This window comes from Oncorhynchus keta, chromosome 21 (assembly GCF_023373465.1).
Source record: "Oncorhynchus keta strain PuntledgeMale-10-30-2019 chromosome 21, Oket_V2, whole genome shotgun sequence".
Taxonomy (NCBI): Eukaryota; Metazoa; Chordata; class Actinopteri; order Salmoniformes; family Salmonidae; genus Oncorhynchus; species Oncorhynchus keta.
The window spans coordinates 20617374-20645358 of NC_068441.1; the positions used below are offsets into that span (position 1 = coordinate 20617374).

At 44.2% G+C, this 27985-nt stretch overlaps 1 protein-coding gene across 1 annotated transcript in view; it reads left to right on the forward strand.

The window, feature by feature from the left end:
- The window catches only part of ppfia4 (PTPRF interacting protein alpha 4), a 159511-nt gene that overhangs the window by 121657 nt on the left and 9869 nt on the right, over positions 1-27985 (forward strand). Inside the window, exons 6-20 of the mRNA XM_052473458.1 lie at positions 7002-7223; positions 8810-8956; positions 10320-10454; positions 10716-10799; positions 13723-13854; positions 14179-14241; positions 14436-14527; positions 14737-14866; positions 15488-15684; positions 26116-26344; positions 26572-26607; positions 26840-26967; positions 27193-27323; positions 27423-27504; positions 27773-27854. Coding sequence (XP_052329418.1) covers positions 7002-7223; positions 8810-8956; positions 10320-10454; positions 10716-10799; positions 13723-13854; positions 14179-14241; positions 14436-14527; positions 14737-14866; positions 15488-15684; positions 26116-26344; positions 26572-26607; positions 26840-26967; positions 27193-27323; positions 27423-27504; positions 27773-27854 — 1890 coding nt within the window. The remainder of the gene's footprint in view (positions 1-7001; positions 7224-8809; positions 8957-10319; positions 10455-10715; positions 10800-13722; positions 13855-14178; positions 14242-14435; positions 14528-14736; positions 14867-15487; positions 15685-26115; positions 26345-26571; positions 26608-26839; positions 26968-27192; positions 27324-27422; positions 27505-27772; positions 27855-27985) is intronic.

Below are 27985 nucleotides of genomic sequence, written 5' to 3' on the forward strand. Positions count from 1 at the left end.
TGTCTCCCTCCTCTCTCTGTTTGTTTATCTGTCTCCCTACTCTCTCTGTCTGTTTGTCTGTCTCTCTCCTCTCTGTCTGTCTGTCTCCCTCCTCTCTCTGTCTGTTTGTCTGTCTCCCTCCTCTCTCTGTTTGTTTGTCTTTCTCCCTCCTCTCTCTGTCTGTTTGTCTGTCTCCCCCCTCTCTCTGTTTGTTTGTCTGTCTCTCTCCTCTCTCTGTCTGTTTGTCTGTCTCCCTCCTCTCTCTGTTTGTTTGTCTGTCTCCCTCCTCTCTCTGTTTGTTTGTCTGTCTCCCTCCTCTCTCTGTTTGTTTGTCTGTCTCTCTCCTCTCTCTGTTTGTTTGTCTGTCTCCCTCCTCTCTCTGTCTGTCTATCTGTCTCCCTCCTCTCTCTGTTTGTTTGTCTGTCTCCCTCCTCTCTCTGTTTGTTTGTCTGTCTCTCTCCTCTCTCTGTCTGTTTGTCTGTCTCCCTCCTCTCTCAGTCTGTAGGTCTGTCTCCCTCCTTCCTCTGTCTGTAGGTCTGTCTCCCTCCTTCCTCTGTCTGTAGGTCTGTCTCCCTCCTCTCTCTGTCTGTCTATCTGTCTCCCTCCTCTCTCTGTCTGTCTATCTGTCTCCCTCCTCTCTCTGTCTGTAGGTCTGTCTCCCTCCTTCCTCTGTCTGTCAATCTGTCTCCCTCCTCTCTCTGTCTGTCTATCTGTCTCCCTCCTCTCTCTGTCTGTCTATCTGTCTCCCTCCTCTCTCTGTCTGTCTCCCTCCTCTCTCTGTCTGTTTGTCTGTCTCCCTCCTCTCTCTGTCTGTAGGTCTGTCTCCCTCCTCTCTCTGCCTGTTTGTCTGTCTCCCTCCTCTCTCTGTTTGTTTGTCTGTCTCCCTCCTCTCTCTGTCTGTCTATCTGTCTCCCTCCTCTCTCTGTCTGTTTGTCTTTCTCCCTCCTCTCTCTGTCTGTAGGTCTGTCTCCCTCCTCTCTCTGTCTGTTTGTCTGTCTCCCTCCTCTCTCTGTCTGTAGGTCTGTCTCTCTCCTCTCTCTGTTTGTTTGTCTGTCTCCCTCCTCTCTCTGTCTGTAGGTCTGTCTCCCTCCTCTCTCTGTCTGTTTGTCTGTCTCCCTCCTCCCTCTGTCTGTTTGTCTGTCTCCCTCCTCTCTCTGTCTGTAGGTCTGTCTTTCTGCTCTCTCTGTCTGTTTGTCTGTCTCTCTCCTCTCTCTGTCTGTTTGTCTGTCTCTCTCCTCTCTCTGTTTGTTTGTCTGTCTCCCTCCTCTCTCTGTCTGTAGGTCTGTCTCCCTCCTCTCTCTGTCTGTTTGTCTGTCTCCCTCCTCCCTCTGTCTGTTTGTCTGTCTCCCTCCTCTCTCTGTCTGTAGGTCTGTCTTTCTGCTCTCTCTGTCTGTTTGTCTGTCTCTCTCCTCTCTCTGTCTGTTTGTCTGTCTCCCTCCTCTTTCTGTCTGTTTGTCTGTCTCCCTCCTCTCTCTGTCTGTAGGTCTGTCTCTCTCCTCTCTCTGTCTGTTTGTCTGTCTCTCTCCTCTCTCTGTCTGTTTGTCTGTCTCCCTCCTTCCTCTGTCTGTTTGTCTGTCTCCCTCCTCTCTCTGTTTGTTTGTCTGTCTCCCTCCTCTCTCTGTTTGTTTGTCTGTCTCCCTCCTCTCTCTGTCTGTTTGTCTGTCTCCCTCCTCTCTCTGTTTGTTTGTCTGTCTCCCTCCTCTCTCTGTTTGTTTGTCTGTCTCTCTCCTCTCTCTGTCTGTTTGTCTGTCTCCCTCCTCTCTCTGTCTGTAGGTCTGTCTCTCTCCTCTCTCTGTCTGTTTGTCTGTCTCTCTCCTCTCTCTGTTTGTTTGTCTGTCTCCCTCCTCTCTCTGTTTGTTTGTCTGTCTCCCTCCTCTCTCTGTCTGTTTGTCTGTCTCCCTCCTCTCTCTGTTTGTTTGTCTGTCTCCCTCCTCTCTCTGTTTGTTTGTCTGTCTCTCTCCTCTCTCTGTCTGTTTGTCTGTCTCCCTCCTCTCTGTTTGTTTGTCTGTCTCTCTCCTCTCTCTGTCTGTTTGTCTGTCTCCCTCCTCTCTCTGTTTGTTTGTCTGTCTCCCTCCTCTCTCTGTCTGTTTGTTTGTCTCTCTCCTCTCTGTCTGTCTGTCTCCCTCCTCTCTCTGTCTGTTTGTCTGTCTCCCTCCTCTCTCTGTTTGTTTGTGTTTCTCCCTCCTCTCTCTGTCTGTTTGTCTGTCTCCCTCCTCTCTCTGTTTGTTTGTCTGTCTCTCTCCTCTCTCTGTCTGTTTGTCTGTCTCCCTCCTCTCTCTGTTTGTTTGTCTGTCTCTCTCCTCAGCTCTGTCTGTTTGTCTGTCTCCCTCCTCTCTCTGTTTGTTTGTCTGTCTCTCTCCTCTCTGTCTGTTTGTCTGTCTCCCTCCTCTCTCTGTTTGTTTGTCTGTCTCCCTCCTCTCTCTGTCTGTTTGTCTGTCTCTCTCCTCTCTGTCTGTCTGTCTCCCTCCTTTCTCTGTCTGTTTGTCTGTCTCCCTCCTCTCTCTGTTTGTTTGTCTTTCTCCCTCCTCTCTCTGTCTGTTTGTCTGTCTCCCCCCTCTCTCTGTTTGTTTGTCTGTCTCCCTCCTCTCTCTGTTTGTTTGTCTGTCTCCCTCCTCTCTCTGTATGTTTGTCTGTCTCCCTCCTCTCTCTGTTTGTTTGTCTGTCTCTCTCCTCTCTCTGTCTGTTTGTCTGTCTCCCTCCTCTCTCAGTCTGTCTGTCTGTCTCCCTCCTCTCTCTGTCTGTTTGTCTGTCTCCCTCCTCTCTCTGTTTGTTTGTCTGTCTCCCTCCTCTCTCTGTTTGTTTGTCTGTCTCCCTCCTCTCTCTGTTTGTTTGTCTGTCTCTCTCCTCTCTCTGTCTGTTTGTCTGTCTCCCTCCTCTCTCAGTCTGTAGGTCTGTCTCCCTCCTCTCTCAGTCTGTAGGTCTGTCTCCCTCCTCTCTCAGTCTGTAGGTCTGTCTCCCTCCTCTCTCAGTCTGTAGGTCTGTCTCCCTCCTTCCTCTGTCTGTAGGTCTGTCTCCCTCCTTCCTCTGTCTGTAGGTCTGTCTCCCTCCTTCCTCTGTCTGTAGGTCTGTCTCCCTCCTTCCTCTGTCTGTAGGTCTGTCTCCCTCCTCTCTCTGTCTGTAGGTCTGTCTCCCTCCTCTCTCTGTCTGTAGGTCTGTCTCCCTCCTCTCTCTGTCTGTAGGTCTGTCTCCCTCCTCTCTCTGTTTGTTTGTCTGTCTCTCTCCTCTCTCTGTCTGTTTGTCTGTCTCCCTCCTCTCTCTGTTTGTTTGTCTGTCTCCCTCCTCTCTCTGTCTGTTTGTCTGTCTCTCTCCTCTCTGTCTGTCTGTCTCCCTCCTCTCTCTGTCTGTTTGTCTGTCTCCCTCCTCTCTCTGTTTGTTTGTCTTTCTCCCTCCTCTCTCTGTCTGTTTGTCTGTCTCCCTCCTCTCTGTTTGTTTGTCTGTCTCTCTCCTCTCTCTGTCTGTCTATCTGTCTCCCTCCTCTCTCTGTAGGTCTGTCTCCCTCCTCTCTCTGTCTGTCTATCTGTCTCTCTCCTCTCTCTGTCTGTCTATCTGTCTCCCTCCTCTCTCTGTCTGTCTATCTGTCTCCCTCCTCTCTCTGTCTGTCTATCTGTCTCCCTCCTCTCTCTGTCTGTCTATCTGTTTCCCTCCTCTCTCTGTCTGTAGATCTGTCTCCCTCCTCTCTCTGTCTGTAGGTCTGTCTCCCTCCTCTCTCTGTCTGTCTATCTGTCTCCCCCCTCTCTCTGTCTGTCTATCTGTCTCCCTCCTCTCTCTGTCTGTCTATCTATCTCCCTCCTTCCTCTGTCTGTTTGTCTGTTTCCCTCCTCTCTATGTCTGTTTGTCTGTCTCCCTCCTTCCTCTGTCTGTTTGTCTGTTTCCCTCCTCTCTATGTCTGTTTGTCTGTCTCCCTCCTTCCTCTGTCTGTTTGTCTGTTTCCCTCCTCTCTCTGTCTGTCTATCTGTCTCCCTCCTCTCTCTTTCTCTGTCTATTGATATGTCTATCTGTCTTTCTCTCTGTCTCTCTCTCTCTCACACACACACACACACACACACACACACACACACACACACACACACGCACACACACACACACATTGCTGATGAGTTAGGCTAAATGCAGAATCTACTCTGTGGTTTAAAGCTCTTTTGCCATTGTGATGATTGCAATGCAGTTGAGCCCTGCTGTATTACCAAAGAGCCCCGTCTTCCCTCCCTCTCCTAGTATTATTCTCTGAAATGAGCACGTGTTATGTAACAATGTCTGTTTCTGTCCATGGGGAATAATGAAGCTTTATGTAATTAAACATGGAGGACAGTTTGTGCCTGGTCAGAAATCCCACAAGAAGGTCAGATGACCTAATACTCTGGACAGAGGATTTATTGAGCATTAGAAACATGGTTGGAAGTTTACCTGGGATGTATGGGTTCTGTTATAATGCTTTATAATCATAATAAGAGAGAGAGAGAGAGATTTGTCCAGATTCCCCTACTTCACAGCGCCACACTGCCCCAGAGAGAGAGAGAGAGTTTTGTCCAGATTCCCCTACTTCACAGCGCCACACTGCCCCAGAGAGAGAGAAAGAGAGATTTGTCCAGATTCCCCTACTTCACAGCGCCACACTGCCCCAGAGAGAGAGAGAGAGATTTGTCCAGATTCCCCTACTTCACAGCGCCACACTGCCCCAGAGAGAGAGAGAGAGAGATTTGTCCAGATTCCCCTACTTCACAGTGCCACACTGCCCCAGAGAGAGAGAGAGAGATTTGTCCAGATTCCCCTACTTCACAGCGCCACACTGCCCCAGAGAGAGAGAGAGAGAGATTTGTCCAGATTCCCCTACTTCACAGCGCCACACTGCCCCAGAGAGAGAGAGAGAGAGAGATTTGTCCAGATTCCCCTACTTCACAGCGCCACACTGCCCCAGAGAGAGAGAGAGATTTGTCCAGATTCCCCTACTTCACAGCTCCACACTGCCCCAGAGAGAGAGAGAGATTTGTCCAGATTCCCCTACTTCACAGTGCCACACTGCCCCAGAGAGAGAGAGAGAGAGATTTGTCCAGATTCCCCTACTTCACAGCGCCACACTGCCCCAGAGAGAGAGAGAGAGATTTGTCCAGATTCCCCTACTTCACAGCGCCACACTGCCCCAGAGAGAGAGAGAGAGATTTGTCCAGATTCCCCTACTTCACAGCGCCACACTGCCCCAGAGAGAGAGAGAGAGAGAGAGAGAGAGAGAGAGATTTGTCCAGATTCCCCTACTTCACAGCGCCACACTGCCCCAGAGAGAGAGAGAGATTTGTCCAGATTCCCCTACTTCACAGCGCCACACTGCCCCAGAGAGAGAGAGAGAGAGATTTGTCCAGATTCCCCTACTTCACAGCCCCACACTGCCCCAGAGAGAGAGATTTGTCCAGATTCCCCTACTTCACAGCGCCACACTGCCCCAGAGAGAGAGAGAGAGAGATTTGTCCAGATTCCCCTACTTCACAGCGCCACACTGCCCCAGAGAGAGAGAGAGATTTGTCCAGATTCCCCTACTTCTCAGCGCCACACTGCCCCAGAGAGAGAGAGAGAGAGATTTGTCCAGATTCCCCTACTTCACACTGCCCCAGAGAGAGAGAGATTTGTCCAGATCCCCCTACTTCACAGCGCCACACTGCCCCAGAGAGAGAGAGAGATTTGTCCAGATTCCCCTACTTCACAGCGCCACACTGCCCCAGAGAGAGAGAGAGAGATTTGTCCAGATTCCCCTACTTCACAGTGCCACACTGCCCCAGAGAGAGAGAGAGATTTGTCCAGATTCCCCTACTTCACAGCGCCACACTGCCCCAGAGAGAGAGAGAGAGAGATTTGTCCAGATTCCCCTACTTCACAGCGCCACACTGCCCCAGAGAGAGAGAGAGAGATTTGTCCAGATTCCCCTACTTCACAGCGCCACACTGCCCCAGAGAGAGAGAGAGAGAGATTTGTCCAGATTCCCCTACTTCACAGCGCCACACTGCCCCAGAGACCTGTCAACTCACTGTAGTCTAACCCCCACCCAGCCACACACACTTCCCCTTACCACAGCCCTTACCTCCTTCCTAACCCTTAGATTAATACCTACCGACAGACTGGCAGCTCCTGAAATGATTTAAATAGACCTTGCCTAACACACCCTAGGACAGGGTTTCCCAAACTCGGTCTTGGGGCCCCCCCTGGGTGCACGCTTTGGTTTTTGTCTTAGTACTTCACAGCTGATTCAAATAATCAACTCATCATCAAGCTTTGATAATTGGAATCAGCTGTGTAGTGCTAGGGCAAAAACCAAAACGTACACCCCTTGGGGTCAGAGAACCGAGTGTGGGAAATGCGGCCCTAGGAACTGTACAGGAAGGGGCAGAGACAGACAGATACTCTTATGTTCTCTAGCTATGATATGAATGAGACAAATCTAATAATTGGAGTCTGAGTGGCAACATGTGGGTCTGTGCGTGCGTATGAAGAAAGATGAATAGGAGAGAGGGAGGGAGGTCCTGATAGTAGGGCTGCCCACTGCCCTGCCTGTCTCAATGTGTCTCCCTGAAGGTTCATTAACACCACTTACTTCATTTTACTTTGGGGTGAGAGAGAAACGTCAAAACAACATCTCACCACACAAACACACCCACACACCACACAAACACATCAGACAAACACACAAACACACCCACACACCACACAAACACATCAGACAAACACACAAACACACCACACAAACACATCAGACAAACACACAAACACACCACACAAATGGTGCCTTTCTGAGTCACTAAGACCTCAAACATTAGCAGAAGATACACTCTTCAAGTGTAAACAGCATCATCATGACAACATGCAACCTCCCCTTACTCTAGCTATCTCTCTCTCTCTGAAAAAACAAGTGTGTGTGTGTGTGTGTGTGTGTGTGTGTGTGTGTGTGTGTGTGTGTGTGTGTGTGTGTGTGTGTGTGTGTGTGTGTGTGTGTGTGTGTGTGTGTGTGTGTGTGTGTGTGTGTGTGTGTGACCCTTCAGAGGCTACCTAACGGTTCCATAGACGCCCATGACGATGGCAGCAGGTCAGTGGAGCTGCAGGAGCTTCTGGATCGGACCAATCATGAGCTGGCTCAGAGCCGTGAGCGTTCAGGCACGCTCAGTACACGAGTGGCAGAGCTGGAGGCGGAGCTAGCCAACACTCGCCGAGACCTGAGTCGCAGCGAGGAGCTGTCAGTCAAACAACAGAGGGAACAGAGAGAGGTGAGCGTAATTGAGGAGAGAGGAGAAGAGAAGGGGGAATCGATATGTCTCATTCATAAACACTGGTGATTGTATAGAACTTGCCAGTGTCCACATGAATAGGAAAATCAAACTTCACATGTGCCGAATACAACAAGTGTAGACCTTCCTGGGAAATGTTTACTAACAAGAGTATATTTATCAAATAAACTAAAGTAAAAATAATAAAAAGTAAGACAATAAAATAACAGTAACGGGGCTATATACAGGGGGCACTGGTACTGAGTCAGTGTGGAGGCTATATACAGGGGGCACCGGTACTGAGTCAGTGTGGAGGCTATATACAGGGGGTACTGGTACTGAGTCAGTGTGGAGGCTATATACAGGGGGTACTGGTACTGAGTCAGTGTGGAGGCTATATACAGGGGGTACCGGTACTGAGTCAGTGTGGAGGCTATATACAGGGGGCACTGGTACTGAGTCAGTGTGGAGGCTATATACAGGGGGCACCGGTACTGAGTCAGTGTGGAGGCAATATACAGGGGGCACCGGTACTGAGTCAGTGTGGAGGCTATATACAGGGGGCACTGGTACTGAGTCAGTGTGGAGGCTATATACAGGGGGCACCGGTACTGAGTCAGTGTGGAGGCTATATACAGGGGCACCGGTACTGAGTCAGTGTGGAGGCTATATACAGGGGCACCGGTACTGAGTCAGTGTGGAGGCTATATACAGGGGCACCGGTACTGAGTCAGTGTGGAGGCTATATACAGGGGGCACCGGTACTGAGTCAGTGTGGAGGCTATATACAGGGGGCACCGGTACTGAGTCAGTGTGGAGGCTATATACAGGGGGCACCGGTACTGAGTCAGTGTGGAGGCTATATACAGGGGCACCGGTACTGAGTCAGTGTGGAGGCTATATACAGGGGGCACCGGTACTGAGTCAGTGTGGAGGCTATATACAGGGGCACCGGTACTGAGTCAGTGTGGAGGCTATATACAGGGGGCACCGGTACTGAGTCAGTGTGGAGGCTATATACAGGGGGCACTGGTACTGAGTCAGTGTGGAGGCTATATACAGGGGGCACCGGTACTGAGTCAGTGTGGAGGTTATATACAGGGGCACCAGTACTGAGTCAGTGTGGAGGCTATATACAGGGGCACCGGTACTGAGTCAGTGTGGAGGCTATATACAGGGGTACCGGTACTGAGTCAGTGTGGAGGCTATATACAGGGGGTACCGGTACTGAGTCAGTGTGGAGGCTATATACAGGGGGTACCGGTACTGAGTCAGTGTGGAGGCTATATACAGGGGGTACCGGTACTGAGTCAGTGTGGAGGCTATATACAGGGGGTACCGGTACTGAGTCAGTGTGGAGGCTATATACAGGGGGTACCGGTACTGAGTCAGTGTGGAGGCTATATACAGGGGGCACCGGTACTGAGTCAGTGTGGAGGCTATATACAGGGGGTACCGGTACTGAGTCAGTGTGGAGGCTATATACAGGGGGTACCGGTACTGAGTCAATCGGCAAGGTTCTATGTTATGTTTCCTAGTATGAACACACACACTGTGTTTTCTCTCTTACTATATGCCTGTTGTAGGGGCTGGCGCAGAGGGAGGATATGGAGGAGCGGATTACAACGTTAGAAAAACGTTACCTGGCCGCTCAGAGGGAAACCACCCACATCCACGACCTCAACGACAAACTGGAGAACGAACTGGTTACCAAGGACTCTCTGCATCGACAGGTAACACACACATACATGGTGAATAAGTCACGATTGACTGTGCATGGGAACGACACATACGAACACATACACATCTCGGGGAGGCTGGAGGGGGTCATTACTGGTTCACATAAAGAGGAGACGGGGTGAGGTAGGGGACTCACACACAGAGGGGGGGCGAGTGATGGTTCGTCAACCGTTCAGTTGAGGGTGAAGTTCAGTTTAACTCCACTTGAAGCCAGAGAATGTGAGGGTGACACAGAGTATCCATTACTACCTCAGAGACATCATCAGGGACAGGCCTCTAAGGTTCCATCTATCTCACACACACACGCGCGCACACGCACGCACGCGCACGCACACGCACGCACACGCACGCACGCACGCACGCACGCACGCACGCACACACACACACACACACACACACACACACACACACACACACACACACACACACACACACACACACACACACACACACACACACACACACACACACACACACAGACTCCAATGCAGTTGTGCAGTTGTGTATATCATGGAAAGAGCAGGTGTTCCTGATGTTTGTACACTCAGTGTAGATGGAGCAAACACTGCTTTTGTAACCACTGATAATAAAAATACAACATTTTAAGTTATGACATTGAGTCCAAACATCTCAAATATGTATGTGATCATCTCTCTCTTTCTCTCCACCTCTCTCTCTCCCTCCTTCTCTATCTCCCTCCCTCCCCCTCTCTCCACCTCTCTCTCTCTCTCTCTCCCTCCTTCTCTATCTCCCTCCCCCTCTCTCCACCTTTCTCTCTCCCTCCTTCTCTATCTCCCCCTCTCTCCATCTCTCTCTCTCCCTCCCTCTATCTCTCTCCCTCTCTCTCCCTCCTTCTCTATCTCCCTCCCTCCACCTCTCTCTCTCCCTCCCTCTCGCTCTCCCTCCCCCTCTCTCTACGTCTTTCTCTCCCTCCTTCTCTATCTCCCTCCCTCCCCCTCTCTCCACCTTTCTCTCCCTCCCTCTCTATCTATCACCCTCCCCCTCTCTCTACCTCTCTCTCTCCCTCCTTCTCTATCTCCACTCTCTCCCCCTCTCTCCACCTCTCTTTCTCCCTCCCTCTCTATCTCTCTCCGTCCCCCTCTCTCTACCTCTCTCTCTCCCTCCTTCTCTATCTCCCTCCCTCCCCCTCTCTCCACCTCTCTCTCTCCCTCCCTCTCTATCTCTCTCCCTCCCCCTCTCTACCTCTCTCTCTCCCTCCTTCTCTATCTCCCTCCCTCCCCCTCTCTCCACCTCTCTCTCTCCCTCCCTCTCTACCTCTCTCCCTCCCCCTCTCCACCTCTCTCCCTCCCTCTCTATCTATCTCTCTCCCTCTCTCTCTCCCTCCACCTCTGTCAGAGTGAGGAGAAGGTGCGCCAGTTGCAGGAGCTGTTAGAGTTGGCAGAGCAGAGACTGGCTCAGACCATGAGGAAGGCTGAGACACTACCAGAGGTGGAGGCAGAGTTAGCACAGAGGGTGGCAGCCCTCACCAAGGTAACAACACACACAGTCACAGTCCTAAACATACGGAGGCTGGATGTCAATCGAACCCACCATAGCAGTCTTGATGCACGTACATTTGTTATTCTGACGACAGGTGGGTATCTAGCTGTAAGTGGAAGGTATCTGGTAATAGTTGTAGGATTTCACAGTAACCAAAACAATAACTGTTTTTTGACAATGTGAAAAAGAACTTGGTGTGTAAATACTGGAATGCAGGTTTGATTGAGTTGGGTCCTGTGACTCCCCCTGCAGGCCGAGGAGCGACATGGCAACGTTGAGGAGCGACTCAGACAGCTGGAGTCACAACTGGAGGAGAAGAACCAGGAACTGAGCAGGGTGTGTGTGTGTGTGTGTGTGTGTGTGTGTGTGTGTGTGTGTGTGTGTGTGTGTGTGTGTGTGTGTGTGTGTGTGTGTGTGTGTGTGTGTGTGTGTGTGTGTGTGTGTGTGTGTGTGTGTGTGTGTGTGTGTGTGTGTGTGTGTGTGTGTGTGTGTGCGCGCGCGTGCGCGTGCATGCATGTAGTCTTGCCTTGCAGGCTTTCTCTGACCTCTCTCTGAGTGCAGCGTAGGCCGACGCTTCACATAAGCCTGGCCCCTTGACTTTGTCTCTTCATGTTCACACAGACACACACACACACACACACACACACACACACACACACACACACACACACACACACAGACACAGACACAGACACAGACACAGACACAGACACACCCTGAGATCCTCATATACACTATATATAAAAAAGTATGTGGACACCCCTTCAAATTAGTGGATTTGGCTATTTCAGCCACACCCGTTGCTGAAAGGTGTTTAAAATCGAGCACTCAGCCATGCAATCTCCATAGACAAACATTGGCAGTAGCAGTGGCGATTTTAGCATGTAAATCTTGGTGGAGCAAACCCCGTGATTTATTTTAATTTTATTTATGTAACCTTTATTTAACTAGGCCGTCATTGAAATTAAGAATTTGTTCTTAACTGACGTGCCTAGTAAATAAAGGTCAAATTGAAAATTAAAGGCCCCACTGGACTGAGGGGCAGCTCCGGACTGAGGGGCAGCTCCGGACTCAGGGGCAGCTCCTGGCTGGCTGACGGCTCTGGCAGCTCCTGGCTGACTGACGGCTCTGGCAGCTCCTGGCTGGCTGACGGCTCTGGCAGCTCCTGGCTGACTGGCGGCTCTGGCTGCTCCTGGCTGACTGGCGGATCTGGCAGCTCCTGGCTAGCTGACGGCTCTGGCAGGTCCTGGCTGACTGACGGCTCTGGCAGCTCCTGGCTGACTGACGGCTCAGGACAGACGGGAGACTCTGGCAGCTCAGAACAGACGGGAGACTCTGGTGGCTCGGGACAGACGGGAGACTCTGGTGGCGCTGGGCAGGAGGAAGGCTCTGCGCTGGACAGGCGGGAGCACCTGTAGGGATGAGACGGAGAGACAGCCTGGTGCGGGGGGCTGCCACCGGAGGGCTGGTGTGTGGAGGTGGCAACGGATAGACTGGACCGTGAAGGCACACTGGGCTGTGCTGGCCGAACCGGGGACACCATGCGTGTGGAGACCAGATGCGTAGAGCCGGCTTCATGGCACCTGTCTCGATGCCCACTCTAGCCCGGCCGATACGAGGAGCTCGAATGTACCGAACCGGGCTATGCACACGCACCGGGGACACAGTGCGCTCCACCGCATAACACGGTGCCTGCTTTCGCTGCCTCCAGCTCTCCTTTGGGGCGGCGATATTCCCCTGGCTTTATGTTTTGGATCATTGTCTTGTTGGAAGACAAATCTCCGTCCCAGTCTCAGGTCTTTTGCAGACTCCATCAGGTTTTCTTCCAGAATGGTCCTGTATTTGGCTCCATCCATCTTCCCATCAATTTTAACCATCTTCCCTGTCCCTGCTGAAGAAAAGCAGGCCCAAACCATGATGCTGCCACCACCATGTTTGACAGTGGGGATGAGGTGTTCAGGGTGATGAGCTGTGTTGCTTTTACGCCAAACATAACGTTTTGCATTGTTGCCAAAAAGTTCAATTTTGGTTTCATCTGACCAGAGCACCTTCTTCCACATGTTTGGTGTGTCTCCCAGGTGGCTTGTGGCAAACTTTAAACAACACTTTTTATGGATATCTTTAAGAAATGGCTTTCTTCTTGCCGCTCTTCCATAAAGGCCAGATTTGTGCAATATACGACTGATTGTTGTCCTATGGACAGAGTCTCCCACCTCAGCTGTAGATCTCTGCAGTTCATCCAGAGTGATCATGGGCCTCTTGGCTGCATCTCTGATCAGTCTTCTCCTTGTATGAGCTGAAAGTTTAGAGGGACGGCCAGGTCTTGGTAGATTTGCAGTGGTCTGATACTCCTTCCATTTCAATATTATCGCTTGCACAGTGCTCCTTGGGATGTTTAAAGCTTGGGAAATCTTTTTGTATCCAAATCCGGCTTTAAACTTCTTCACAACAGTATCTCGGACCTGCCTGGTGTGTTCCTTGTTCTTCATGATGCTCTCTGCGCTTTTAACGGACCTCTGAGACTATCACAGTGCAGGTGCATTTATAAGGAGACTTGATTACACACAGGTGGATTGTATTTATCATCATTAGTCATTTAGGTCAACATTGGATCATTCAGAGATCCTCACTGAACTTCTGGAGAGAGTTTGCTGCACTGAAAGTAAAGGGGCTGAATATTTTTGCACGCCCATTTTTTCAGTTTTTGATTTGTTAAAAAAGTTTGAAATATCCAATAAATGTCGTTCCACTTCATGATTGTGTCCCACTTGTTGTTGATTCTTCACAAAAAAATACAGTTTTATATCTTTATGTTTGAAGCCTGAAATGTGGCAAAAGGTCGAAAAGTTCAAGGGGGCCGAATACTTTCGCAAGGCACTGTAAATATGAGCCGAATACACACGTTTCCTGCTGTAGCCTGTTACTCCACAGAGCTCTGACTATATATATTTACAATTGGAATAATTCACACGTCTAGATTCGATCTCTGCATGTGAGCTCATGAGTATAGTTAAAGTAGCTCTATGAGGAACCAGCTGTGAATGTGTGTGTGTGGTTGAGGTATGATGTCAAGGTGGTGTTTCCTCTGACTGCAGAATACAATGATGTCAAATCAAGTCCTTTCTCTCTCATTCTGTTTTCTAGTGCTGTGCTCATGGAGTGTATGGAGTACTTCTGTATGTGGGTGACAAAAGTCATGAACTTTTAATCCTCTCTCTCTTTTTCACTCCCTTTCTCTGTCTCTCCATCCCTCTCTCAGGCACGTCAGAGAGAGAAGATGAATGAAGAACACAACAAGCGTTTGTCTGACACAGTAGACCGTCTGCTCACTGAGTCTAACGAGAGACTGCAGCTTCACCTTAAAGAACGCATGGCAGCACTGGAGGACAAGGCATGGCACGCAACACACACACACACACACACACACACACACACACACACACACACACACACACACACACACACACACACACACACACACACACACACACACACACACACACACACACACACACACACACACACACACACACACGCAACACACACACACACACACACACACACACACACACACACACACACACACACACACACACACACACACACACACACACTCAATACACACACACAAATACGACGTACTCAGGCCTCTAAACTAGTGATTCCTAAACTATAGCTGAACAGTGATGTCTTATCCTCTTCCTGTTTGTTCCAGAACTCCCTGATTCAGGATCTGGAGAACTCCCAGAAACAGCTGGAGGAGTTCCACCACACCAGGGTGAGTCAGGCCTGGACACACAACACATGAACAACGCAACACACATCCCTCTATGCATCCAACGTTCTATTCATTGAAACTTTTCACGCACAAACTTTATGGAGAGCCACATGTATTGGGTGAGAGTTGAACTGTTTCAAATATTGTGATTGGACATTGATGTTGTTCAATCCCACAATGCCTTTCTTCATCAGGAGCGTCTGATTGGTGAGATTGAGAAGCTGCGGAATGAGATCGACCACTTGAAACGCCGGAGTGGAGTGTTTGGAGATGGATCACACCCACGGTACACAGACATACACACACAAACACACACACTAGTCCCACACTTGCCCCATACTAGCACCCTATACTGACCAGGTTTTCTCTGTGTGTGTGTGTGTGTGTGTGTGTGTGTGTGTGTGTGTGTGTGTGTGTGTGTGTGTGTGTGTGTGTGTGTGTGTGTGTGTGTGTGTGTGTGTGTGTGTGTGTGTGTGTGTGTGTGTGTGTGTATAGGTCTCACATGGGCAGTGCCAGTGACCTGCGTTTCACAGTGGTAGAAGGGCAGGATGGGCACTACAGCTCTGCTGTCATCAGACGGGCACAGAAGGGCCGCCTGGCAGCGCTGCGCAACGAACCCAACAAGGTAACCACATACTCACAAACACACACGTACACCACAGCCCCACCACACACACACACCACACGTACACACCTGTGCCAAACTTGGTACCCTCCCCTCGGCCTGTGTCCAATTTCTGTGCCCATTCCAAGCTATGTCATGAAACACCACATATCCTGTCTTCCTCTCCACATATGCCCCCCTCTCCTCCCCTTTGTTAGTGTCTTCTCTCTTCCTCCTCTATTCCTCTCCACTCCCTCATGGCTGATGATCTGATGGCCCTGATGAGGGCAGTAATATGGCTGATGGTTGTTAAGCTTAACACACTGCATTTGTCCCTCATTACATACAGCTCTCACCTAACCAATGCTTCTCTCTCTGACCCCTGCTACCTTGGACGTACGTATGTGTTATGTAAGTGGTATGTCTTTATCAACATGTGTGTTTATAAAGTGTTTAAGTATATGAGGTGTGAGTGTGGATTTGTTTGGGTATCTGAGCAGACTGTGTGTAATCTGATGTGTGCAATGTGTACCTGTCGTACAGGTGTGTGCCGTGTGTAACGTGTGTGTGTGTATCTATCGTAATGGTGTGTGCGGTGTCTAACAGTGTGTGTGTGTGTGTGTGTGTGTATTTACCATACAGGTGTGTGCGGTGTTTGAGCAGGAATACTCGTCTCTACGTGGCAGTGTCAGTCACCTCCTGGGCAGTGACGTGGAGGCTGAGTCAGACCTAGATGATGATGTTAGCTCCGTCCTCCTGTCACCCAGCGGCCAATCAGATGCACAGACTCTGGCTCTGATGTTGCAGGAGCAGCTGGATGCCATCAACGAGGAGATCAGGTAGGAGAACACACCAACGCAGACAACTATCGCAATATCCACTATCTCCCTCCCTACCTCAAATCAAATCAAATGTATTTATATAGCCCTTCATACATCAGCTGATATCTCAATGTCCTGTACAGAAACCCAGCCTAAAACCCCAAACAGCAAGCAATGCAGGTGTAGCAGCACGGTGGCTAGGAAAAACTCCCTAGAAAGGCCAAAACCTAGGAAGAAACCTAGAGAGGAACCAGGCTATGAGGGGTGGCCAGTCCTCTTCTGGCTTTGCCGGGTGGAGATTATAACAGAACATGGCCAAGATGTTCAAATGTTCATAAATGACCAGCATGATCCAATAATAATAAGGCAGAACAGTTGAAACTGGAGCAGCAGCACAGCCAGGTGGACTGGGGACAGCAAGGAGTCATCATGTCAGGTAGTCCTGGGGCATGGTCCTAGGGCTCAGGTCCTCCGAGAGAGAGAAAGAAAGAGAGAAAGAAAGAGAGAATTAGAGAGAGCATACTTAAATTCACACAGGACACCGAATAAGACAGGAGAAGTACTCCAGAAATAACAAACTGACCCGAGCCCCCCGACACATAAACTACTGCAGCATAAATACTGGAGGCTGAGACAGGAGGGGTCAGGAGACACTGTGGCCCCATCCGAGGACACCCTCGGACAGGGCCAAACAGGAAGGATATAACCCCACCCACTTTGCCAAAGCACAGCCCCCACACCACTAGAGGCATATCTTCAACCACCAACTTACCATCCTGAGACAAGCCCGAGTATAGCCCACAAAGATCTCCGCCACGGCACAACCCAAGGGGGGGGCACCAACCCAGACAGGAAGATCACATCAGTGACTCAACCCACTCAGGTGACGCACCCCTCCCAGGGACAGTATGAAAGAGCCCCAGTAAGCCAGTGACTCAGCCCCTGTGTTAGAGGCAGAGAATCCCAGTGGAGAGAGGGGAACCGACCAGGCAGAGACAGCAAGGGCGGTTCGTTGCTCCAGGGCCTTTCCGTTCACCTTCACACTCCTGGGCCAGACTACACTCAATCATATGACCCACTGAAGAGATGAGTCTTCAGTAAAGACTTAAAGGTTGAGACCGAGTCTGCGTCTCTCACATGGATAGGCAGACCGTTCCATAAAAATGGAGCTCTATAGGAGAAAGCCCTGCCTCCAGCTGTTTTTTTTTATTTTTTATTTTTTTATTTCACCTTTATTTAACCAGGTAGGCTAGTTGAGAACAAGTTCTCATTTGCAACTGCGACCTGGCCAAGATAAAGCATAACAGTGTGAACAGACAACACAGAGTTATACATGGAGTAAACAATTAACAAGTCAATAACACAGTAGGAAAAAAAGGGGGAGTCTATATACATTGTGTGCAAAAGGCATGAGGAGGTAGGCGAATAATTACAATTTTGCAGATTAACACTGGAGTGATAAATGATCAGATGGTCATGTACAGGTAGAGATATTGGTGTGCAAAAGAGCAGAAAAGTAAATAAATAAAAACAGTATGGGGATGAGGTAGGTAAAAATGGGTGGGCTATTTACCGATAGACTATGTACAGCTGCAGCGATCGGTTAGCTGCTCAGATAGCAGATGTTTGAAGTTGGTGAGGGAGATAAAAGTGATTAGAAATTATAGGGTCAATTAGGAGGCCTGCGTCTTGTGACCGTAGCGTACGTGTAGGTATGTGCGGCAGGACCAAATCAGAGAAATAGGTAGGAGCAAGCCCATGTAATACTTTGTAGGTTAGCAGTAAAACCTTGAAATCAGCCCTTGCCTTGACAGGAAGCCAGTGTAGGGAGGCTAGCACTGGAGTAATATGATCACATTTTTGGGTTCTAGTCAGGATTCTAGCAGCCGTATTTAGCACTAACTGAAGTGTATTTAGTGCTTTATCCGAGTAGACGGAAAGTAGAGCATTGCAGTAGTCTAACCTAGAAGTGACATAAGCATGGATAGATTTTTCTGCATCATTTTTGGACAGAAAGTTTCTGATTTTTGCAATGTTACGTAGATGGAAAAAAGCTGTCCTTGAAATGGTCTTGATATGTTCTTCAAAAGAGAGATCACCTTCCACCATAATATCTCCAGCATTTTCCGGAATCTGAAGCCTTGGCTTCCTCCTTTCCTGAGGGTTGTGTTACTCCTAGGCAGAGCGATGTGCAAGTTCTTTCCCCCATTTTTGATGCACCATTTTTCTTTAACTCACTCACCCAGGGAACATGCTTTATACTGCTGGTTATTATGTGTGTATGATGTAGTTGCTATGTGTGTATGATGTAGTTATTATGTGTATGATGTAGTTTATATGTGTGTATGGTGTAGTTATTATGTGTGTGTGATGTAGTTATTATGTGTGTGTGATGTAGTTATTATGTGTGTGTGATGTAGTTATTATGTGTGTGTGATGTAGTTATTATGTGTGTAAGATGTAGTTATTATGTGTGTGTGATGTAGTTTTTATGTGTGTATGATGTAGTTATTATGTGTGTGTGATGTAGTTATTATGTGTGTGTGATGTAGTTTTTATGTGTGTGTGATGTAGTTTTTATGTGTGTATGATGTTTTTATTTTTATTTATTTTTATTTAACCTTTATTTAACCAGATTTAAAATCTATTTTTCAAGAGCGTCCTGGCCAAGATAGGCAGCACCAAGTCATTACAAAAATTACAGACAAACAACATGAAAAACTACAAGTAATCTAGTAAAAACCATAGAATTCACAAGAGTATAACAGAATCAAAAACAGCAAATTAAAAACATTGGCAGGTCAGGGAATCAGTCTCAAGATCATTCATCTGTGATTTAAAAAGACCAATCTGGACAAGTTCTTCCAGTTTAAAAGTATTTTGTAAGGCATTCCAAGCTGATGGCGCGGAGTACATAAAAGCCCTTTTACCAAATTCAGTTCGGACATTTGGAACAGTTAGCAGGATAAAGTCCAGCGAACGAAGAGAGTACCCACCACATTTCTGAACAATAAAAATGCCCAAATAAAAAGGTAGTAAACCCAAAATGGCTTTGTAAATAAAGGTATACCAGTGCCTGAGCCTACGAGTGACTAGAGAAGGCCAGCCAACCCTGGTATACAAAGTGCAGTGGTGCGTAAGGGTTTTGCAGTTTAAAATAAATCTCAAAGTGCCATGGTAAAGGATGTCAATTGATCTCTAACACTGAGCGGAAGCATTCATATATAAAATATCCCAATAGTCTAATAAAGGCATAAATGTAGCTGATACTAGCCTCCTTCTGGCTTCAAAAGAAAAACAGGCCTTATTCCTAAAATAAAATCCCAATTTCAGCTTCAATCATTTTGTAAGTTGTTGAATATGCAACTTAAAAGAGAGGCCGTCATCAATTAAAATTCCAAGATATTTATATGAGGTTACAACCTCAATCTCCTGAACAGTTATAAAAAGCAGTTTGCAAGTTCTGGAAAGCTGTTGTAAGAGACGAGGCACAACAGTAAATAACAGTATCATCAGCATAAAAATGAAGTAGCGCATTTTGGACATTTTTGTCTAAATCATTTATATAAATAGTGAATAAGAGAGGACCAAGTACAGAGCCTTGGGGCACACCATTCAAGACAGACAATTTAACAGACATAAGCCCATCAAATTGATTGCACTGAGTTCTATTAGACAGGTAGTTAGCACTCTGAAAGACCTACACTCGACAATCTCTGCCTTAGTATATAGCATGATCAACTGTATCAAAAGCCTTAGAGAGATCAATAAAAAGTGAGACACGGTGCTGTTTTTTGTCAAGGGCTTCAGTGATATCATTTAAAACCTTCATGGATGCTGTAATTGTGCTATGCTTCTTCCTGAAGCACAGATGTAATTATTATATGTGTATGGTGTTATTATTATGTGTGTATGATGTAGTTATTATGTGTGTATGATGTAGTTATTGTGTGTGTAAGATGTAGTTATTATGTGTGTATGATGTAGTTATTATGTGTATGATGTAGTTATTGTGTGTATGATGTAGTTATTATGTGTATAATGTAGTTATTATGTGTGTATGATGTAGTGATTATGTGTGTAAGATGTAGTTATTGTGTGTATGATGTAGTTATTATGCGTGTATGATGTAGTTATTATGTGTGTATGATGTAGTTATTATGTGTGTATGATGTAGTTATTATGTGTGTATGATGTAGTTATTATGTGTGTATGATGTAGTTATTGTGTGTGTAAGATGTAGTTATTATGTGTGTATGATGTAGTTATTATGTGTGTATGATGTAGTTATTGTGTGTGTAAGATGTAGTTATTGTGTGTAAGATGTAGTTATTGTGTGTGTAAGATGTAGTTATTGTGTGTATGATGTAGTTATTGTGTGTGTATGATGTAGTTATTGTGTGTGTAAGATGTAGTTATTGTGTGTGTAAGATGTAGTTATTGTGTGTGTAAGATGTAGTTATTGTGTGTATGATGTAGTTATTGTGTGTGTAAGATGTAGTTATTGTGTGTGTACGATGTAGTTATTGTGTGTGTAAGATGTAGTTATTGTGTGTGTAAGATGTAGTTATTGTGTGTGTAAGATGTAGTTATTGTGTGTGTAAGATGTAGTTATTGTGTGTATGATGTAGTTATTATGTGTGTATGATGTAGTTATTATGTGTGTATGATGTAGTTATTATGTGTGTATGATGTAGTTATTGTGTGTGTAAGATGTAGTTATTGTGTGTAAGATGTAGTTATTGTGTGTGTAAGATGTAGTTATTGTGTGTATGATGTAGTTATTGTGTGTGTAAGATGTAGTTATTGTGTGTGTAAGATGTAGTTATTGTGTGTGTAAGATGTAGTTATTGTGTGTATGATGTAGTTATTGTGTGTGTAAGATGTAGTTATTGTGTGTGTAAGATGTAGTTATTGTGTGTGTATGATGTAGTTATTATGTGTGTATGATGTAGTTATTATGTGTGTATGATGTAGTTATTGTGTGTGTAAGATGTAGTTATTGTGTGTAAGATGTAGTTATTGTGTGTGTAAGATGTAGTTATTGTGTGTATGATGTAGTTATTGTGTGTGTAAGATGTAGTTATTGTGTGTGTAAGATGTAGTTATTGTGTGTGTAAGATGTAGTTATTGTGTGTATGATGTAGTTATTGTGTGTGTAAGATGTAGTTATTGTGTGTGTAAGATGTAGTTATTGTGTGTGTATGATGTAGTTATTGTGTGTGTAAGATGTAGTTATTGTGTGTGTAAGATGTAGTTATTGTGTGTGTATGATGTAGTTATTGTGTGTGTAAGATGTAGTTATTGTGTGTGTATGATGTAGTTATTGTGTGTGTAAGATGTAGTTATTGTGTGTGTATGATGTAGTTATTGTGTGTGTAAGATGTAGTTATTATGTGTGTAAGATGTAGTTATTATGTGTGTAAGATGTAGTTATTATGTGTGTATGGTGTAGTTATTATGTGTGTATGATGTAGTTATTATGTGTGTATGATGTAGTTATTGTGTGTGTAAGATGTAGTTATTATGTGTGTATGATGTAGTTATTATGTGTGTATGATGTAGTTATTGTGTGTGTAAGATGTAGTTATTGTGTGTAAGATGTAGTTATTGTGTGTGTAAGATGTAGTTATTGTGTGTATGATGTAGTTATTGTGTGTGTATGATGTAGTTATTGTGTGTGTAAGATGTAGTTATTGTGTGTGTAAGATGTAGTTATTGTGTGTGTAAGATGTAGTTATTGTGTGTATGATGTAGTTATTGTGTGTGTAAGATGTAGTTATTGTGTGTGTAAGATGTAGTTATTGTGTGTGTAAGATGTAGTTATTGTGTGTGTAAGATGTAGTTATTGTGTGTGTAAGATGTAGTTATTGTGTGTGTAAGATGTAGTTATTGTGTGTATGATGTAGTTATTATGCGTGTATGATGTAGTTATTATGTGTGTATGATGTAGTTATTATGTGTGTATGATGTAGTTATTATGTGTGTATGATGTAGTTATTGTGTGTGTAAGATGTAGTTATTGTGTGTAAGATGTAGTTATTGTGTGTGTAAGATGTAGTTATTGTGTGTATGATGTAGTTATTGTGTGTGTAAGATGTAGTTATTGTGTGTGTAAGATGTAGTTATTGTGTGTGTAAGATGTAGTTATTGTGTGTATGATGTAGTTATTGTGTGTGTAAGATGTAGTTATTGTGTGTGTAAGATGTAGTTATTGTGTGTGTATGATGTAGTTATTATGTGTGTATGATGTAGTTATTATGTGTGTATGATGTAGTTATTGTGTGTGTATGATGTAGTTATTGTGTGTAAGATGTAGTTATTGTGTGTGTAAGATGTAGTTATGTGTGTGTAGATGTAGTTATTGTGTGTGTAAGATGTAGTTATTGTGTGTGTAAGATGTAGTTATTGTGTGTGTAAGATGTAGTTATTGTGTGTATGATGTAGTTATTGTGTGTGTAAGATGTAGTTATTGTGTGTGTAAGATGTAGTTATTGTGTGTGTATGATGTAGTTATTGTGTTTGTAAGATGTAGTTATTGTGTGTGTAAGATGTAGTTATTGTGTGTGTATGATGTAGTTATTGTGTGTGTAAGATGTAGTTATTGTGTGTGTATGATGTAGTTATTGTGTGTGTAAGATGTAGTTATTGTGTGTGTATGATGTAGTTATTGTGTGTGTAAGATGTAGTTATTATGTGTGTAAGATGTAGTTATTATGTGTGTAAGATGTAGTTATTATGTGTGTATGGTGTAGTTATTATGTGTGTATGGTGTAGTTATTATGTGTGTAAGATGTAGTTATTGTGTGTAAGATGTAGTTATTGTGTGTGTATGATGTAGTTATTATGTGTGTAAGATGTAGTTATTATGTGTGTAAGATGTAGTTATTATGTGTGTATGATGTAGTTATTATGTGTGCATGATGTAGTTATTATGTGTGTATGATGTAGTTATTGTGTGTGTAAGATGTAGTTATTGTGTGTGTATGGTGTAGTTATTATGTGTGTAAGATGTAGTTATTATGTGTGTATGGTGTAGTTATTATGTGTGTATGGTGTAGTTATTATGTGTGTATGGTGTAGTTATTATGTGTGTATGGTGTAGTTATTATGTGTGTATGGTGTAGTTATTATGTGTGTAAGATGTAGTTATTGTGTGTAAGATGTAGTTATTGTGTGTGTATGATGTAGTTATTATGTGTGTAAGATGTAGTTATTATGTGTGTAAGATGTAGTTATTATGTGTGTATGATGTAGTTATTATGTGTGTATGATGTAGTTATTATGTGTGTATGATGTAGTTATTATGTGTGTAAGATGTAGTTATTGTGTGTAAGATGTAGTTATTATGTGTGTAAGATGTAGTTATTATGTGTGTATGATGTAGTTATTATGTGTGTAAGATGTAGTTATTATGTGTGTAAGATGTAGTTATTATGTGTGTAAGATGTAGTTATTATGTGTGTATGATGTAGTTATTATGTGTGTAAAATGTAGTTATTGTGTGTAAGATGTATTTATTATGTGTGTAAGATGTAGTTATTATGTGTGTATGATGTAGTTATTATGTGTGTAAGATGTAGTTATTGTGTGTAAGATGTAGTTATTATGTGTGTATGATGTAGTTATTATGTGTGTAAAATGTAGTTATTGTGTGTGTAAGATGTAGTTATTATGTGTGTAAGATGTAGTTATTATGTGTGTGTGATGTAGTTATTATGTGTGTAAGATGTAGTTATTATGTGTGTAAGATGTAGTTATTATGTGTGTGTGATGTAGTTATTATGTGTGTATGATGTAGTTATTATGTGTGTAAGATGTAGTTATTGTGTGTAAGATGTAGTTATTATGTGTGTAAGATGTAGTTATTATGTGTGTAAGATGTAGTTATTGTGTGTAAGATGTAGTTATTATGTGTGTACGATGTAGTTATTGTGTGTATGATGTAGTTTATGTGTGTAAGATGTAGTTATTATGTGTGTAAGATGTAGTTATTGTGTGTAAGATGTAGTTATTATGTGTGTAAGATGTAGTTATTGTGTGTAAGATGTAGTTATTATGTGTGTATGGTGTAGTTATTATGTGTGTAAGATGTAGTTATTATGTGTGTACGATGTAGTTATTATGTGTGTAAGATGTAGTTATTGTGTGTAAGATGTAGTTATTATGTGTGTAAGATGTAGTTATTATGTGTGTAAGATGTAGTTATTATGTGTGTACGATGTAGTTATTATGTGTGTAAGATGTAGTTATTGTGTGTAAGATGTAGTTATTATGTGTGTAAGATGTAGTTATTATGTGTGTAAGATGTAGTTATTATGTGTGTACGATGTAGTTATTATGTGTGTAAGATGTAGTTATTGTGTGTAAGATGTAGTTATTATGTGTGTAAGATGTAGTTATTATGTGTGTAAGATGTAGTTATTATGTGTGTAAGATGTAGTTATTGTGTGTGTAAGATGTAGTTATTATGTGTGTAAGATGTAGTTATTATGTGTGTAAGATGTAGTTATTATGTGTGTAAGATGTAGTTATTGTGTGTAAGATGTAGTTATTATGTGTGTAAGATGTAGTTATTGTGTGTAAGATGTAGTTATTATGTGTGTACGATGTAGTTATTATGTGTGTAAGATGTAGTTATTGTGTGTAAGATGTAGTTATTGTGTGTGTATGATGTAGTTATTATGTGTGTAAGATGTAGTTATTGTGTGTGTAAGATGTAGTTATTATGTGTGTATGATGTAGTTATTATGTGTGTATGATGTAGTTATTATGTGTGTATGATGTAGTTATTGTGTGTGTAAGATGTAGTTATTGTGTGTGTATGGTGTAGTTATTATGTGTGTAAGATGTAGTTATTATGTGTGTATGGTGTAGTTATTATGTGTGTATGGTGTAGTTATTATGTGTGTATGGTGTAGTTATTATGTGTGTATGGTGTAGTTATTATGTGTGTATGGTGTAGTTATTATGTGTGTAAGATGTAGTTATTGTGTGTAAGATGTAGTTATTGTGTGTGTATGATGTAGTTATTATGTGTGTAAGATGTAGTTATTATGTGTGTAAGATGTAGTTATTATGTGTGTATGATGTAGTTATTATGTGTGTATGATGTAGTTATTATGTGTGTATGATGTAGTTATTATGTGTGTAAGATGTAGTTATTGTGTGTAAGATGTAGTTATTATGTGTGTAAGATGTAGTTATTATGTGTGTATGATGTAGTTATTATGTGTGTAAGATGTAGTTATTATGTGTGTAAGATGTAGTTATTATGTGTGTAAGATGTAGTTATTATGTGTGTATGATGTAGTTATTATGTGTGTAAAATGTAGTTATTGTGTGTAAGATGTAGTTATTATGTGTGTAAGATGTAGTTATTATGTGTGTATGATGTAGTTATTATGTGTGTAAGATGTAGTTATTGTGTGTAAGATGTAGTTATTATGTGTGTATGATGTAGTTATTATGTGTGTAAAATGTAGTTATTGTGTGTGTAAGATGTAGTTATTATGTGTGTAAGATGTAGTTATTATGTGTGTGTGATGTAGTTATTATGTGTGTAAGATGTAGTTATTATGTGTGTAAGATGTAGTTATTATGTGTGTGTGATGTAGTTATTATGTGTGTATGATGTAGTTATTATGTGTGTAAGATGTAGTTATTGTGTGTAAGATGTAGTTATTATGTGTGTAAGATGTAGTTATTATGTGTGTAAGATGTAGTTATTGTGTGTAAGATGTAGTTATTATGTGTGTACGATGTAGTTATTGTGTGTATGATGTAGTTTATGTGTGTAAGATGTAGTTATTATGTGTGTAAGATGTAGTTATTGTGTGTAAGATGTAGTTATTATGTGTGTAAGATGTAGTTATTGTGTGTAAGATGTAGTTATTATGTGTGTACGATGTAGTTATTATGTGTGTAAGATGTAGTTATTGTGTGTAAGATGTAGTTATTATGTGTGTAAGATGTAGTTATTATGTGTGTAAGATGTAGTTATTATGTGTGTACGATGTAGTTATTATGTGTGTAAGATGTAGTTATTGTGTGTAAGATGTAGTTATTATGTGTGTAAGATGTAGTTATTATGTGTGTAAGATGTAGTTATTATGTGTGTAAGATGTAGTTATTGTGTGTATGATGTAGTTTATGTGTGTAAGATGTAGTTATTATGTGTGTAAGATGTAGTTATTATGTGTGTAAGATGTAGTTATTATGTGTGTAAGATGTAGTTATTATGTGTGTAAGATGTAGTTATTATGTGTGTAAGATGTAGTTATTATGTGTGTAAGATGTAGTTATTATGTGTGTAAGATGTAGTTATTATGTGTGTAAGATGTAGTTATTATGTGTGTAAGATGTAGTTATTATGTGTGTAAGATGTAGTTATTATGTGTGTAATATGTAGTTATTGTGTCTCATCCCACTGTACTCTCTGGTGTTCAGGATGATCCAGGTGGAGAGGGAGTCTGCTGACCTCAGGGCAGATGAGATAGAGTCTCGTGTGAACAGTGGTAGCATGGACGGACTCAACGTTACACTCCGCCCCCGAACAATGCCCAGCTCAGCCACTGCCCAGTCCCTGGCTTCCTCCTCGTCCCCTCCCACCAGCGGACGCTCTACCCCCAAACACAACACCCACAACGCCAGCCACCAGCTGGGAATCATGACCCTGGTGAGACACAGACATGCACTTAACCATCAGAGAGGACTAACCTGACAACATGTTTGGATTGATGTACTCACACACAATGTTTACAGTGTGAAACAACAAGTCACTCAACTGCTGCTTATTCATTCTCTCTTCAGTAACCCCAGTAACTGGTTTTGATTGTATGTCTAACAACTGGTTGCCTCTAACTATGTGTTGGTGTGTCTGTGCCTCCCTCCTGTCTTTAACAGCCTAGCGACTTAAGGAAACACCGTAGAAAAATAGCAGTAAGTCAGTTTTCTCTTTATCTACACAACTAAGAGAGGCAGTACAGCTCCCAGATATGGAGAGTTACTGAAATGAACAAAGTGTTCAAGGTTGCGATTGGAAAGACAGGATCCTTCCCGCTGGACAAGGGGTTGTCACAGCCTCTCTGAGAAAGCTCCTATCCTAGCTCCAAATAGCCTCCTAACAGATAAAGGTGGCTTCACTCTTTCTCACCTCTCTCTCTCCCTCCAGTCTCCAGTGGAAGCTCGTGAGGACAAGGCTACTATCAAGTGTGAGACGTCTCCCCCCTCCTCTCCCCGCAGTCTGAGACTGGAGACCAACTTCGCCCAGCTCACTGGCAGTCTGGAGGACGGACGAGGGTACACACACACACACACACACACACACACACACACACACACACACACACACACACACACACACACACACACACACACACACACACACACACACACACACACACACACACACCCCCTCCCCCACATACACACACATTCTTTCAATCCCACTTATACTTTGTGTCTCTCTCTCTCTCTCCCTCGCTCACTCTCTCTCTCTCTTTCTCTCTCTCTCTCTCTCTACAGGGGTAAAGCGAAGAAGGGCATCAAGTCATCTATAGGTCGTCTGTTTGGGAAGAGCAAGGAGAAGGGCAGGATGGAGGGAGGAGGGACACTGGGGAGGGAGGGACAGCCTCTGCCTGCCCTGATGCCGGGAGGTAACTCAGCTGGACCTGTAATCTCTGTCTTTTGTAGGCTACTGTATGTACAGGTATGTGTGAGTGATGCTATGTCTGTTGTGTTGTGTGTCTCAGTAGACTTTGAGATGAGCATCGGAGACACCATGACTCTGGGCAAGCTGGGCACGCAGGCAGAGAGAGACCGCAGGATGAAGAAGAAGTAAGACCTTTACCTACCACTCACACACACACACTCTCTTTCTCTTTCTGTCTAAATGCAAGGTCAATTGGTGGTGTCTCTGTCAGTTGAATTGTGAATACATTTTGGAAGCTGTGAAACCCTGGCCTCACTCTGTTCCGTAGTAGAATAAAACATTCATGTGCTCCAGAGGCCATGCCAACATTAGTTGTTTCCTCTCCTCTCTCTTTCTCTCTCTCTCACTCCCTCTTTCTCCCCCGTTTCTATCTCTCCCCTGTCTCTGTGTCAGACATGAGCTGCTAGAGGAGGCCAGGAGGAGAGGACTGCCCTTCGCTCAGTGGGATGGACCAACTGTGGTCTCCTGGCTAGAGGTATAACCTCTAACTCCTGACCCCTAACCTCCACCACAACCTTACCCTATCCCTAGCCTCCAGATTCCCCTAAACCCTACTCTACCTTAACCTTCTCCTACCATATAATCACCTGGAGTGTTATACTGTGT